The sequence below is a fragment of the Diceros bicornis genome, chromosome 5 (assembly GCF_020826845.1).
Source record: "Diceros bicornis minor isolate mBicDic1 chromosome 5, mDicBic1.mat.cur, whole genome shotgun sequence".
Taxonomy (NCBI): Eukaryota; Metazoa; Chordata; class Mammalia; order Perissodactyla; family Rhinocerotidae; genus Diceros; species Diceros bicornis.
Window position 1 is genome coordinate 12,285,013 of NC_080744.1, and position 14,782 is coordinate 12,299,794.

Genomic DNA, 14,782 nt, shown 5'->3' on the forward strand with positions numbered 1-14,782 from the left:
ACTTTTTTGTCTAACCAAATATAAAATTAAATTATTCTCAAGCCAATAGAAATATCATTAATAGATGGCAAGCCCCAGGATGTATAATTGGCAAGCCCATTCTAACTCTGGGCTTTTTGCTAACCACAATGATTAAACTGAAAAAGATTTTGTTAACTGCTCTTAAAAGAGGAGGCTGAGTCATTTTATAGAATTACAAAGAGCCATTGAGAGATAGACATGTTGAATTTTAGTCTTATACTTATAACTTAATTATAGTGTTATTCTTTTTTTTTTTTTTTTGTGAGGAAGATTAGTCCTGAGCTAACATCTGTTGTCAATCCTCCTCTTTTTGCTGAGGAAGACTGGCCCTGGGCTAACATGCGTGCCCATCTTCCTCTACTTTATATGGGACGCCGCCAGAGCATGGCTTGACAAGCGGTGCGTTGGTGTGCGCCCAGGATCCGAACCTCCGAACCCTGGGCTGCCACAGCGGAGTGCGAGCACTGAACCGCTATGCCACCGGGCCAGCCACTGTAGTCTTATTCTTATAACTTACTTTAGTTTTATTCTTATAACTTCAGAATAAGGCATAGAAAACAGTGAAATCCGATAATGCAAAAAATGTCCTTCTGGATACAAAGTCATAGAAGATTTAAAATATTTCGGTAGAAATAGACACTTTACTAACTTAATTGTTGTTATATCTCAATAAAGCAAAACTTTTAGAGTGATTTCATCAATAATACTATTAATATATTTCCTTTGCACAGTGCTTTACAGTTTTCAAAAAACACCCAAATATATCATCTCATTGATTTTCATAATAAGTAGGCCAGATATTATCTCTTTACAGGTAAAGTAACTGACATTTACAAGTTATTTATTACATGTAACATTCTATAAGTTGAGAGGAGGAAGGAAAGAATCTTTAATAACCATATTGCAAATCATTGGACATACAGAAAATGCAAACTTTAAGGTTTTTTCTTTTGTTTCTTAAACTTCATTTTAATTTTCTTTTTGTCTTGCATTCCACAGCCACCAATAAATACATACGATGCCTTGAATAGTAAAGGTGAAGTCAGCTGTACATTAAAAAGGTCTTGGGGGCCAGCCTGCTGGCATAGCCGTTAAGTTCGTGCGTCCTGCTTCAGCAGCCCAGGGTTTGCCGGTTCGCATCCTGGGCGCGGACTTACTCATTGCTCATCAAGCCATGCTGAGGCAGCGTCCTACAGAGAAGAGCTAAAACTCTACAACTATGGTACACAACTATGTACTGGGGCTTCAAGGAGAAAAAAAGAAAAAAGAGGAAGACTGGCAACAGATATTAGTGCAGGGCCAATCTTTCTCAAAAAAAAAAAAAAAGTCTTGAAAATAGGTGCAACTTAGTGGTATAAGAAGATGGTTCTTGATTCTAAATATCAATAAACAAAAATTTAATCTCCCTCATATGAAAGGGTGACAAATTTCACAAAATGTTAGACTAGAAAAAGCCCTTAGTGTCCAAGTTAAAGAAACTGAAACCTAGAAAGCTTGGAGCTTGCCTATGTTAAAAAAAAAGAAAACCTGATTAATGGCAAAGATGGCCATACAAAGTCAGGTCTTCTTTCGTACTTTTTATTACTGCTTTAGCAGTATGGTACCATACTCCACAGATAGTTCATTCCTGTAGAAAATATAGATGTGACAAAATTTTTATGCCATTGGGTATCCAACTAGCACAACTGATTAGAAGATAGAACTAATGAGGTCAGGACGGAGTGTCCAACCCCTCTTGATGAGAGATCTGCATCGAGAAAAATGGTCCTTTCTGGCTAGAGTTGGCATGCTATAATCGCTGCTGGACTGTCTTATCAATGCGTAGTTCTGACTGGGTTCAATGAAAAACTATCACCACCATAAAAAAAAAACACATAACAACCAGATCCTAGTGACAGTCAGTAACATTTCTGATAGGCATAGCATATATACAGACAAAAAATGTATATAAGAAGTAAAAGACTCACAGTCAATAAAATTTATAAAAAGTATGTAAAAAAATTAAGAATTTCACTCTCTTTTAGAGTATATTTTACACGGCCTCTATCTTTATGGCTTCTATGACTTTGAAATGTATATTATGAACCCAGTAAGTAGGGTTCATGTTTATCCAGTTTTCACTACGTCAAACATGTAGGCATCCTATTTAATTATTTAAAAAATACTAGTACAATCATAGGAAACATACAACCTTAAAATATGGAGCCTTCTATTCAATATTTTTGGTCTAAAGTGTGAAATTTACCATGTCCTGAAAGGCATCACAACTTCCTATGTGGACTTACACAAAATATAATAAAAATTTAAAACATAAACTGCTGTTATTATAAGTACATTAAATCCCAGTCTACTAGCACTAAGCAACAGGATCTAATTCTTATCTACACACTTTAATTTATACTTTCTTTAAGCAAAAGGAAATATAAGGAAGCACTATAAAATTAGCAAACATTGAATCTTAAGCATTCTCTCAAACAGAAAAGAGTTTGTTATTATTATGCCTCCTGAACCCAGGAATGCAGCACTACAGGTTTACAACAACAGGAAAAAATCATTACTAATACAAATCTAACCCTCACAAGTTCAAGATTCTTCCCTGATGAAACTGTTTAGATTTAGACTAACGAAGCTGCTGCAAATGAATTCAGCATTCAGCACAGCAGTAAACAGGCACTAATACTTCGCTAATAGCACTTTTGTAACAAATGAAATTAATTTTAAATCATCATATTGTTATTCCTTTCCTACTATCCCTTCTGCTTTAAGGTGAAAGAGCTGTCAGCTACACGGTAAGTTTTGTATCCCTATCCATCCACCTCACTTGCCCCATCTCTAACTCTGCCAAAGGAAACAAAGGGCCAAGAGTTCCTGTCTTAGTACCCAAAGTCTTCTAAAACTCAAAGGCAACAGACAGAACAGAGAAACTAAAAAAATATATTTCCATACAGGGAAATGGAATGCTTATATAACAATAGCTTTTAGCGTAACCCAGCAAAAGAAAATGATTTTTGGAAAAAAATTTTAAAAGATTAAGGTCAATATCACTAACTGGTAGAATTAAAGGCAAGGTAGAATGAAAGTCCTCAGCATATTTTAATCTGCTTAACATGTTTTAATCTGCCTTAAACATTGTCATTGCTCAGAATTGACCGCTTCACCTCTGAGATCTTAAATAGCAACGTTCCACTTTCTGACTACAACCTCTGATCCTTTCAGCTCTTGAATTTTCATATTCTCACTACATTTATCCTATGATCTCAAGATTTATGGCTTCTTGATTCCTTCTGTTTCTCTCAATATACACGTCCCTTCAGTTTTATTTCCTGCCCTATTTAGCTCAGACTATCATTCATCACTTCAACAGCTCTTTTGCTAGTGTACCCTGAATCGCTCTCCTCTCCATCATTTTAGTCCTGCAAATTTGTAATCCTGAATCATTTCAATCCTTTGCCTTCTGTGCTACTGTACAAGGACAGTTAAATGTCTTAAATTATACAACTGCACAAACTAGAACTCATACAAATTTATGGCATCCACTCCCAGCTGAGTCTTCAGGATTGCTAGACCTTGTTCTTCTCGCCCTTATTCAGCTCTCTCTCCCATCCCCTTCAGTAGCTACTCTCCACTGTTCTTTTCAAAGCCTCTTGCCCTCTCACTTCAGAAGCTTACATTGACCCTTACTTTTCAGAAAAAAACATGAAACCACTAATTGTGAACTGAAATTTATTTACATTCACAGCTATTCTTATCCCCTTCCCTCCTGTCTATTAGTACTAGGTGACCATTTTCCTGTTCAAGGCAAACTCTTCTGCAGATTCTAAATTCCATCTCTTCCCACTTCTTGAGGAATCCTGTTCCATAACAATTCTTGCTATTGGCTCCTTCCAATTAATCATAAACACGCTCAGGTATCTGCCATCTTTCGAAAACAAAAAACAAAATCCTTAACCTACCTTCCTTTCTTTCCAATTATCAGTAACATCTTTCTTATTCAAGTTTCTTCAAGGACCACTCTACTGTCCAAATTGCTATGCTTCGTGGCCTCTTAATCACTCTGTAATTCACAGAAAACTGGCTTCTATATCTAATACTCCGTTAAAACTACTCTTTTGGAGGTCACTAATGACTACCTAATTTCAAACAAAAAGAATACTTTTTGTCCTTATCTTACTGAACCATTTAGCAACATTTGACTTTTTTTTTTTTTTTTTTTTTTTTTAGAAATATCCTTCCCAGTATATCCTCAGTGATATTACAGTTTTTGATCCTACTCCTATCTCATGGACTTCTTCCTGTAAAAAGAAATTTACCTTAATATTGGTTGAGCGCTAACAATAAGCCAAATACTCTGCTAAGAGCTGAATATACTTAAAACAACTCTATGAGGTAGGTACTATAATTCCCATTTTACAAAAAGGAAGTGGTCTGGGAGAGGTTCATTTCTATAAGCTCACACAAGGCAAGGCTATCTAATCCCAGTAGCTTTACTACACTACTAGCAAATTTTTTTTTTTTTAAAGTAGCAGTGAGAGGGGTACTTGTGAAGCATATCCTTGAGGCAACAATTAACTCTTTATTTAGAAGAGATTATTTAACTCTGTTAGATTCATATAGATTAAAATAAGGTCTTTGAAAAACAAATATTTTAGCTTTATAATTTTCAAAAACCTTTCAATAATCTTCCACAACTCAGCAAAGAGAATGAGCGTCAAGAACAGGCATTGCGGTTTTTTTTTCAGGAGGTAATGTCAATTCATGCAAGATTATCATATGCTCTCAGAATTCTAGGACACTGTCACCTTATCAAGAGAGTACCTGCTGTCCTACGTCACCATGATGGCAGGAGAAGGTGCCATAACAACTCTCCCTATCAGTGGGGTGAAGCCACTGTGTACCACACTGCAACATACAAGGTTTGGGCTCAAATCACACAGTATTCGTTAAGTCTTAGTAAAGGGTTTCATATATGCTTCTATACTCAACCAGAAGAGACCCTACTTTAACGTAGCTAACTGAAGTGTGCATGTAAAGCAGTGGCTCTCAAACTTGCTGCACCTGGGAATTTCTGGGAGCTTTAAAACACGCTAATAGCCAGGTCCTACCCCAAGAGATTCTGAGGTAGTCAGGCTGGGATGGGATGGAACGGGATGGGGATCAGGATTTTGAGAGGCTCCTCAGGTGATTCTAACACATAGCTACACTTGAGAAGCACTAGCGTAAAATACGGAGGAAAGACTGTCATATTCACTCTATAGTGAAAGAAAAAAAAAAGCTGGGTGGCTGGATGTCTTCATCCACCATCAGGGTTCTGCTTACCTACATGCCCAGATACAGACACTGATTCTAACTGCAAGCAAATGATTCCCCACAGTCAGTCATCAACCAGACATACTTGGCATTTGATAACTGTGCTAGTTTCCTAAGGCTGCTATAACAAAGTCCACAAACTGGGGGCTTAAAACAACAGAAATTTATTGTCACACAGTTCTGGAGGCTACAAGTCCAAAATCAAGGTGTCTCTTTGACGGCTATAAGTGAGAATCCTCCCACGCCTCTTCTAGCTTTTGGTCTGCTCTGATCCTTGGCATTCCTTGCCTTGTATATACATCGCTCCAGGCACAAAGTTGTCTTCTCCCCGTGTCTTCCTAAAGTCTTCCCTCTCTGCATGTGTCTCTGTGTCCAAATTTCTACTTTTCAAAAGAACATTAGTCATATTGGCTTAGAGCCCATGCTAACGACCTCATTTTAACTTGATTACCTCCGTAAAGACCCTATTTCCAAATAGGTCACATTCTGAAGTACTAGTGGTTAGGACGTCAACATGTCTTTTCTGAGGGACACAACTCCACCTATAACAATAACCAACTACTGTATATGTCAGTAACACTACTCCAAAACAGGGGTTCTTAACTTGCTGATGGGAGAAAAAATTCATCTTTATGATTCACTAACTCTCATATAAATACAGCATTTCCTTCAATTATGAACACAGGAACAAATGACAGTGGTAGTATTAGTGGCTCTTGAGAGTTTGTGCCCAGAGAAACCACTGGTATTTTCATGTCACATTTCAGTGTTTGCAGTTATCCCCAAAATACCATTTATAATCATCACTCCTTTGAAGTTACAGCTGTTAATAGACTTGCTGTTAGATCTAGTTATTTAATGAATTAATAATGATGTATCCAGTAATATACCATGACATGATACTTTCATAATTGCATTTCAATAAAACCAATTTTGATATAATTGCATTTTATGCACTTAACAACATTATTCTGAGAAGGGGATCAAATTAAAAAAAAAAATCTTTCAGTAACCTACAGCCCCCAGTTAGTGAATTCTTATACTTCAGACTTGAGATTTTTTTAATCTTAGTAAATATCAAAGAATATACAGGGCATTGTACATCATTTTTCAAACCTTTTTTTTTTTTTACCATGATCCACTGTAAGAATATATATTTTATACATACTGCAATACACCATCTTCTCTCTCTCTCACATAACACAAAACTGAAACAAAAGTATCACAAGACAATATTTACCCTTACTACAGGAAATGCCAGTGCCATTTTCTATTCTATTTCTCTCTATCAAAAACCCGGCCCCGTGGCTTAGCGGTTAAGTGCGCGCACTCCGCTGCTGGCGGCCCAGGTTCGGATCCTGGGCGCGCCCCCACACACTGCTTGTCAGGCCATGCTGTGGTGGTGTCCCATATAAAGTGGAGGAGGATGGGCACAGATGTTAGCCCAGGGCCAGTCTTCCTCAGCAAACAGAGGAGGATTGGCATGGATGTTAGCTCAGGGCCGATCTTCTTCACAAAAACAAAAAAAAAGCCAGTGTGACCTACTGAATTAATTTCCCAAGTACTCTTGAAGCATAAATTAAATAAATCTTAAAAATCTTTAGTGGCATTCCTTTAGAAACATCTCATATTATATCATAATAGGTGAAAGGCTGTTATTACTGCTATTCACCTTTTAAAAACACATATCACTTCACAGGTGGCATGTAGATGAGGAAACAGTTCAACAGCTATTCAGACTCCATTTAGACAACTGGTGATGAGTTATGTAAATTTTATAATTTTGACGAGAGTCTAAACTTAAACTTCACCAAATGCAGGAAAGAAAAGAGGTAGAATGATGAATATTTTATGCCTGAAATCATTTTAAAATTACAAAAATGTTTTCTGTGCATAATATTTAATTTTATAGAGGTGTTTCCTCTTTCACTACCGCAAAATCAGGTAGAAACATTTCCCAAACTAACGACATTTCTTGATGCCCAGACTGAAAAGATTCTTACCTGTAGTAAACTCGAAGTGTCTGGATTTCCTCTTCCAGCTGCTTGTACTGTTGAACTGCAGTTTCTCTGGCTTGTTGCATAGCTAACAACTTTGCCTACAAGTAATTAATATTTTAAGAAATTTAGTATTAGTTTGGTATGTTAAAATACAGTACTACAGTATGAATAGGAGTTTTAAATTTCTGGTAGTTTAAAACCTATCAGTATTTTTAGTAGTGTTTCATAATTTCCCACAAAATAATCCAATTATATTAATAATAGAAATTCTAAAGATATGAACATATTAAATTTACCAACTTTGCTCATTACTGAACTTCAACCTTATTCATCTGTACCATCAGATATATGCCCTTCTGCAATGTTTAACTTTATACACAGAATTCAGAACGTGGAACATGGGTTCAGAGCAATATCTAGAGTAGAGATAAGCACAATGGGTATTTCACATACAAATTTAATGTGGCTCCACTGCTAATCACACTAGCTTTTCTTTTAACTTTATTAATAGTAAAACTTGGAAAATTCTAAATATGTTGTTAAGCCATCTTTGCTATTTCACATGGGAAAAAAAATACACAGGACTAACACTCGATTCTTACAGATATGATTTAACCTTTCAATTCCTCTTCTATAGGAAAAAAAAAATCTCTAAAGGGAGAATGGCAGCTATCCTGAATGTTAGAGATATTTTATTCAATGATGTTATTGTTCCTCTCTGCCTATAATATTCAAATTTAAAGGGTATCCAATCGGTTTTTTGATAGGTTCAAACTAGTAATTTAAAAAGAATTGCCACCATCCAACCATCATTCCCACTGGATTTCAGGCATACCCCAAAAGAGTTTTTGACATAACTTTTAAAATATGCTACTGGTAAGTCAGGTTTCAGTTTCGTTTATTCAAAGTTTAATTTGCACGAATAGGTTGTCTTTCACTTTAAATGGTGTTTGATCGATAATACAGAGTAAATTGTTACCACACATCTCACAAACTACACTAATGGCAATTATCAAAAAGTAATTGAAAGTTTGAAGGCAGAAGTTTACAATTTTGCTGAACCTATGATTTCACTGGAATTATCTTCTTGCATAAGAATGAAGTCACAGAAAAACTGTGAAATTCTGATCATTGGAAAATGAATTAGTGTAATATAAGCGAACATTAGACAAGGCCACTTTTCTATTTTAATAACGGTAAATTATAAAAACATGCAGCAGTTTGGATCTTTGTATATAAATTTAGGCACTAAATTTATTAATTTGTTCTCTATCTGGGCTAGCAAATTCTAACAAAGAGTTACTTTTTAATTAAATTTAAGATGTTTGAGTGCTTGCTTTAACATGCTATATTCTAGAAATACAGTTGAAACATTTTCAAAAATTATTAAAAGCACTTAAAATAAAAGCAGGTGGCTGGCTCTTGATGTCAATAATTAACAGCTTTGCCAGTTTTCAGTACACTATAAAATGTGATTGAAATGGTAACTTGAAAGACACAGACACCCACTGTGGTGAATGGCAAGTCAAAATCACACAAAAAAGAACACACCACATTCAACTTATAAAACGTCAGATGTCCTAGTGCACGTATTTAAAGAATATCAAATATTGGGCAGATAATAGAGAATTTGCTAAATAAATATGTGACTGCTAAATACCTTAGATGATTATTTTGAAGTTTTTTTCTGCAAAAAGAAAAAAAAAAATCCCCCAAACAAAAAACAAAACCAACAATCTTCTAGCAGGAAAATGCCATAATGAAGATTCTGCCGAAGAAATTTCTGCAGTGAAAATGAGGTCATGAGAACTTTAAATTCCTGTGCTTCAGGTAATATTGAATATTTCACTTCTCTTTCCACAGTTAGGTGGTTGGCACGAAATTTACCAACTCTAATTAATATACCTTAGTCAAACTTTTGTTTATGGTTGGCTATGAAGATTTGGTGTTGCTTCCTAGTAATCCACTTACTAAATCCAAATGCCTTATCTTCCGCCTAGGCCCTGGTGACTAAGTCCACAGCTATTATAAACTTTCTGGCTCTATAACCTCCTTCCTCTACTTTATCAGATATATTCTTTTTTTATAATTTTCTTTCTTTCTTTCTTTTTTCCCCCCAAAGCCCCAGTAGATAGTTGTATGTCATAGCTGCACATCCTTCTAGTTGCTCTATGTGGGACGCGGCCTCAGCATGGCCGGAGAAGCGGTGCGTCAGTGCGCGCCCGGGATCCGAACCCAGGCCGCCAGCAGCAGAGCACATGCACTTCACCGCTAAGCCACGGGGCCGGCCCTATCAGATATATTCTTATCTGGCCAACATTTCTTTTTGGGGGAAATACCCTTACCCTGTGTCACAGTGATCCTGTTTAGTCCTGGTGCTTAGGATGAACTTCATTCCCTACCACTTCAGGTATACATGATCCAGGTTGTCCAAACACAGTACTCCATCCCACTAGACCCAGAAGAAAACTGAATCCTGATGACACCATTTGTACTCCTGGATTCTCATATGCCAGACAGATTCAGATCCATTCTTGGACTTCCTGGGTACATAAATTGTTTTTCTTTTTCCTTGGCTTAGGCTAGTTTGAGTTGGATTTATGTTAGACGTAATGTAAGAAAATTAACTTAAATCTGCCGTTTGCTTCTATTGTATATCCTAGTTTCATTATTAATATCATATAGTTCTACCACATTGCAAGTCAAAAATAAATTTCATATCACATACATTAAGGAAATTAGCAAACAAGTTATTTTTCCTGTTTTTCTGGCATCGTAGTCCCCATATTTCTGGCAACAACTTTTATAAAAACTGCACGCATTCTTTTATGTGCATATTAACATAAAAAAATACATGCACTAAAAAACAACTAACAAAATTCAAACAGTGTAAGAAAACATACAATGTAAAGCAAATCTCTCTCCCACCTTCAACCCTCAGTACCATAAACCCCATCTCCTGAGATTCCCAGTTACCTGGGAATACGTGTGTATTTGCAAATAAATACACCTATTTACAAAATTGATGGCATTGGCTACAAACTGCTAGAAATCTTGTTTTAAATTAAAAAAATATTTTGCCATTTTGCTCCCTATTAAAAAAAAATCCTCGACGCTAATCCATGTATCAAACTCCCTCATCACATTCCCTCCCTTCACTCCCACCTCCAAAGGAAGACACTTCCATGAATTTGGGTTCATCATTTTCAAGAATATTGTATACTTTTACTATATAGTTATGTACTTATAGATAATATACCTTAATATTTACAGGTTTTTAAACTTTATATAAATGATATTCTACATCTTTCACAGACAACTGCTTTTTTGGTCAGTGGTTTGCTTTTGACTCATTCATATTGACATATGTATCCATTCTGATAATACTTACATGATACATTGTGAAGATGTGCATTATACTGTGATTACAGATGTATTTGGATTTATTTTTACATATTTTTCATGTTTAGCATCCTTTTTTCTTTGCTTCTCTTTTTTTCTCTACTTATAGTAGATTGTCTATATTCCCCATTTTACTGTATTGTTTAGAATCTATATATTTTACCTTGAAATTTTGATAAAAATACTTAAAAATATATTTTTGAGCAAAGCCTACATCGTTTTAAGTTAATATTTTACACAAGTATAACACTTTTTCTACTCATAGTCATACTTTTTGGTAAAATTTTTATTCAAGTAAAACATGCATGACATACCACATAAGTATACACATAGAAAATTTGTTTAAGGTCAGGCTTATTGACTTATAATTTACACAAAGTAAAAATTCACCCATTTTCAATGTACATTTGTGTAAATTTTGACAAATTTATACAGTTGTGTAACAACCATCACAATCAAGATATAGAATATTTCCATTACCCCAAAATGTTCCCTTGTGCACCACTGCAGTCAATGCCCTCCCTTTACACCATGCACCTGGCAACCACTCATGTGATTTTTATCCCTATAGTTTTGCCTTTTCTAGAATGTCACAGAAATGGGATCATATACTAGGCAGGCTTTTGAATTTGGCTTCTTTCACTTAATTTAAAATGCTTTTGGGATTCACTCATGTTATTACATGTATCAGCAGTTGATTCCTTTATATCACTGAGTAGTATTCCATTGTATGGATGTACCACAATGCATATTCATTCACCAGCTGATGAAAATTTCAGTTGTTTCTAGTTTTTGGCAATTATTAATAAAGCTGTTGTAAACATCTGCATGTAGGTCATTTTTTGGAAATATGCCTTCATTTCTCTTACGTAAATATCAAGGAGAGGTATTTCTGGGTCTTATCATAAGTGTGTGTATGTTTATATATATACAGTAATATATAGTTATATATATATTATAAAGTTATATACATTACAAAGAAACTGCCAAACTTGCTGCCTGAATTGATATAACTTTAAAGAATCTGTGCTTAACTACAATAGCAATGCCACTTGTTGAATTTCTACTATGAGCTGGACATTGTACCAAGTGCTTGAAATACATTACTATAGTCTACTCTCACAACCACCCTATGAGACCATTTCTATTATTCCTGTTTTACAGGTGATAAAACTCACTAGCAAGGACTCTAAGCAACTTGTAAATCCAACAGAGCTAGTGAATTATAGAACTCAAATACAAATTCAGGCCTGTTTGGTCAGAAATACATATTTCCCCCTTACACCACACTATACATCATTCTGGTATATAAATAAAAACATACATATATGTATATGTTAAATCAATCTATACTCTATTGTCAAGAACATATGACAGATGACAAAAAATATTTATTCAGGAATTTGAAAAACTATACAAATGTGTGAGTTCATAAGCACGTGGTTACTTTATAAATGTCACGGCCACACTCGCAGGAGAAAGGACAAGCAGAGATGTATCAGATACTCCTGAGCATGCCGCCTTTTATGTAGGACTCAAGCCTTCGCGCATATAATTGTACTTTTTGTTCTTTAGTCTAACTCCTCCAAAACTTCACCTCAGCCTTCCTCCATACTCCACCCAAAGCCAGCCCAAGGTACAAATGCAAGAAAAGTGTCACTGTACATCTGATAATTATGCGCATCGTTTGCATTCTTAAACTATATCTATCTTGAGTAATGCCATCTAAACGGGACAACATTTGTACTGCTACTGTATTAGAAATGAACCACATTGTTTCCTTAGAGCTTTATCTAGTAATTTAGAATGACAGATAAAGAAAAGACTATACTATTCACATCACTGAGCACTATTTGTTATGGATATTGTGGAGAAATCACTTTTATCTTACTTTAAAATCTTGTTATGTTTGGTTTGAATGTGTTTTTAATAGTGATAGTCTGATATAGTTAAGCCTTCCTTTGGTAACTCCAAGACCACTAATGGAAATCTGTTTTTATCAGAGAACAGAGGCATTTGATCTTATGTGTGATATCTGCTAAATAAAGAAACATGAAGTACAAATTAAATCACAGAGCCAAATAATTTAGATGTGAAAACTATCTTAGAGGTAATATAGTCCCTTATTTTTATAGGTGAGGAAATTACTGCTAATACAACATGTTTAGGGAACCATTTGGAAACTGTCCAAAGTGTCACAGCTGGTTAGAAGTAAAGTTGGAACTAGAATACAAGTATCCAGAAAACACTGCCTATTCTACTATACAAGATCACATTTCAATATGGTATAATTTAGTATGTATGTTAAGTCTTAATATAATTGTTTTACAGAGTAAACAAAAATATATAGACTGTACTACACTATTGAAAACATCTGTAAGATATCTAATTAGATATTTTCAGACAATAGGTCTAATTAGATAATTGCTTAAACAGTATGACTAGTATTTAACTTTTGAACCTCAGAAGCAGGTTAAGAATCTAGTAAAGAAACATAACTAAACATCTTGCAAAGGTGTATTTAAAAAAATTAAAAGCTCATAACAGGAGGATAAAAATGACCAGATTTCAATCACACCTCCCCTTCACAGGAAGATTTGGACTGCTCACCACAGCACATTACCACAGTGCATTGTTCTTTACAGGTGATTCCTTAGAGGTTCTGTTTTGTCCTCATGTCACACCTCTCAGACCACGGATGATCAGATTCCTAACTCAAAAGCAGTCATATATGCACTGTCTAGTGACCTACAGTCTGACATGAATGAAGGAGGGAAGAAAACACTTTGTAGTGGAAATAGAAATCAAAACATTCAGAGGCTTCTAGAAAATGATCCATGGGCAGTGAGCAGAATCCATGAAGCAGAGAAAGCGAGAGAAGAGAGAAGTTCGCCAGAAAGAGCAGAGTACAGTGATTAAGAGCAAACTTGGGTTTGGCTACCAGCAATTAGCTCTATAACCTCAATTTTCTCAACTTCAATTTTCTCATTGGTAAATGGGGGTGATAACATCCATCTCACGTGATTATAATGCAATGATAAAATGAGATATGTGATATAGCCACATCAAAATGAACAAATATGTAAGCTGCTCAATAGATACAACTGAACCTTTGATGTGAATTTATTGTGGAAATAACTGATGTCAGTAAGGAAGAGCATTGTATCAAGTAATGGGTGAATAAGGTAGAAGGGATTGGTCTTAAAGTGCAAGTTCAAGCCATGTGGTGGTCTAGAGCAGGGTCATGAAGGTCCAGATAGTAAATATTCTAGACTTGTGGGCCATACAGTCTCTGTTGCAACTACTCAACTGTTGCTGTAGCACGAAAGCAGCCGTAGACAATACGTAAATGAACAAGCATGGCTGCGTGCCAACAGGACTTCATCTACAAAAACAAGCAGCGGGTCCAGAGGCTATGGTTTGCAGACTATGGATCTACAGTGTTAGAGACTACAGGTTTGCACAGAGCCCAGAATATCTGCTGGTCTTTGAAAGTTTTTGTTTAGTTGTGAGGTACCAGAAAAAGTGAAAAATGGAAACACTAACCACATTTTCAATACACTTGTTTTGTCTAGAATGAACATGTTTCTTGGGGCAAAGAAACAAAATACCTGAAATTCACACTGTTCTAGAACAGGTCCCTCAGGGCACATAATAACAAAAGGGAAACAAGCAGGCAATGGTTGGTTGTATGGTAACCCCATGCTTACATGGTAACACTGCACTGTGACAGGAAATCATCTTGCTGGGGAGGCATGATTTCACCTATTATATACAAAGCAAACAAAACAAATAAAAAATCTTGTAGTTTTAAATTGTAAACTTAGTTTTAGTTAATTTGATTTTAATATAGTTTCAACAGCCCTCTATTAGTGTTTGCATGGCATATCTTTTGCATATCCTTTTAATTTCAATCTTTTTTATATGCCTAGGCTTAGATGTGATTATAATAAATAGCACATATTATTTTTTCCAGTCTAACAATCTTTGTCTTCTAACTGGAACATTTGATCCTCTTACACTTAATGTACTTGCCAATAAATTTCAGCTTA

At 35.4% G+C, this 14,782-nt stretch overlaps 1 protein-coding gene across 13 annotated transcripts in view; it reads right to left on the minus strand.

Annotated features, from left to right (window-relative positions):
- Positions 1-14,782, minus strand: part of MIPOL1 (mirror-image polydactyly 1) — a 310,457-nt gene that overhangs the window by 116,968 nt on the left and 178,707 nt on the right. For 11 of the 13 annotated variants that reach the window (XM_058540696.1, XM_058540695.1, XM_058540694.1 and 8 more), the window contains one exon: positions 7,332-7,426. In XM_058540696.1, the coding sequence (XP_058396679.1) occupies positions 7,332-7,426 (95 nt within the window). The other 2 variants (XM_058540703.1, XM_058540700.1) reach the window with 2 other exon arrangements.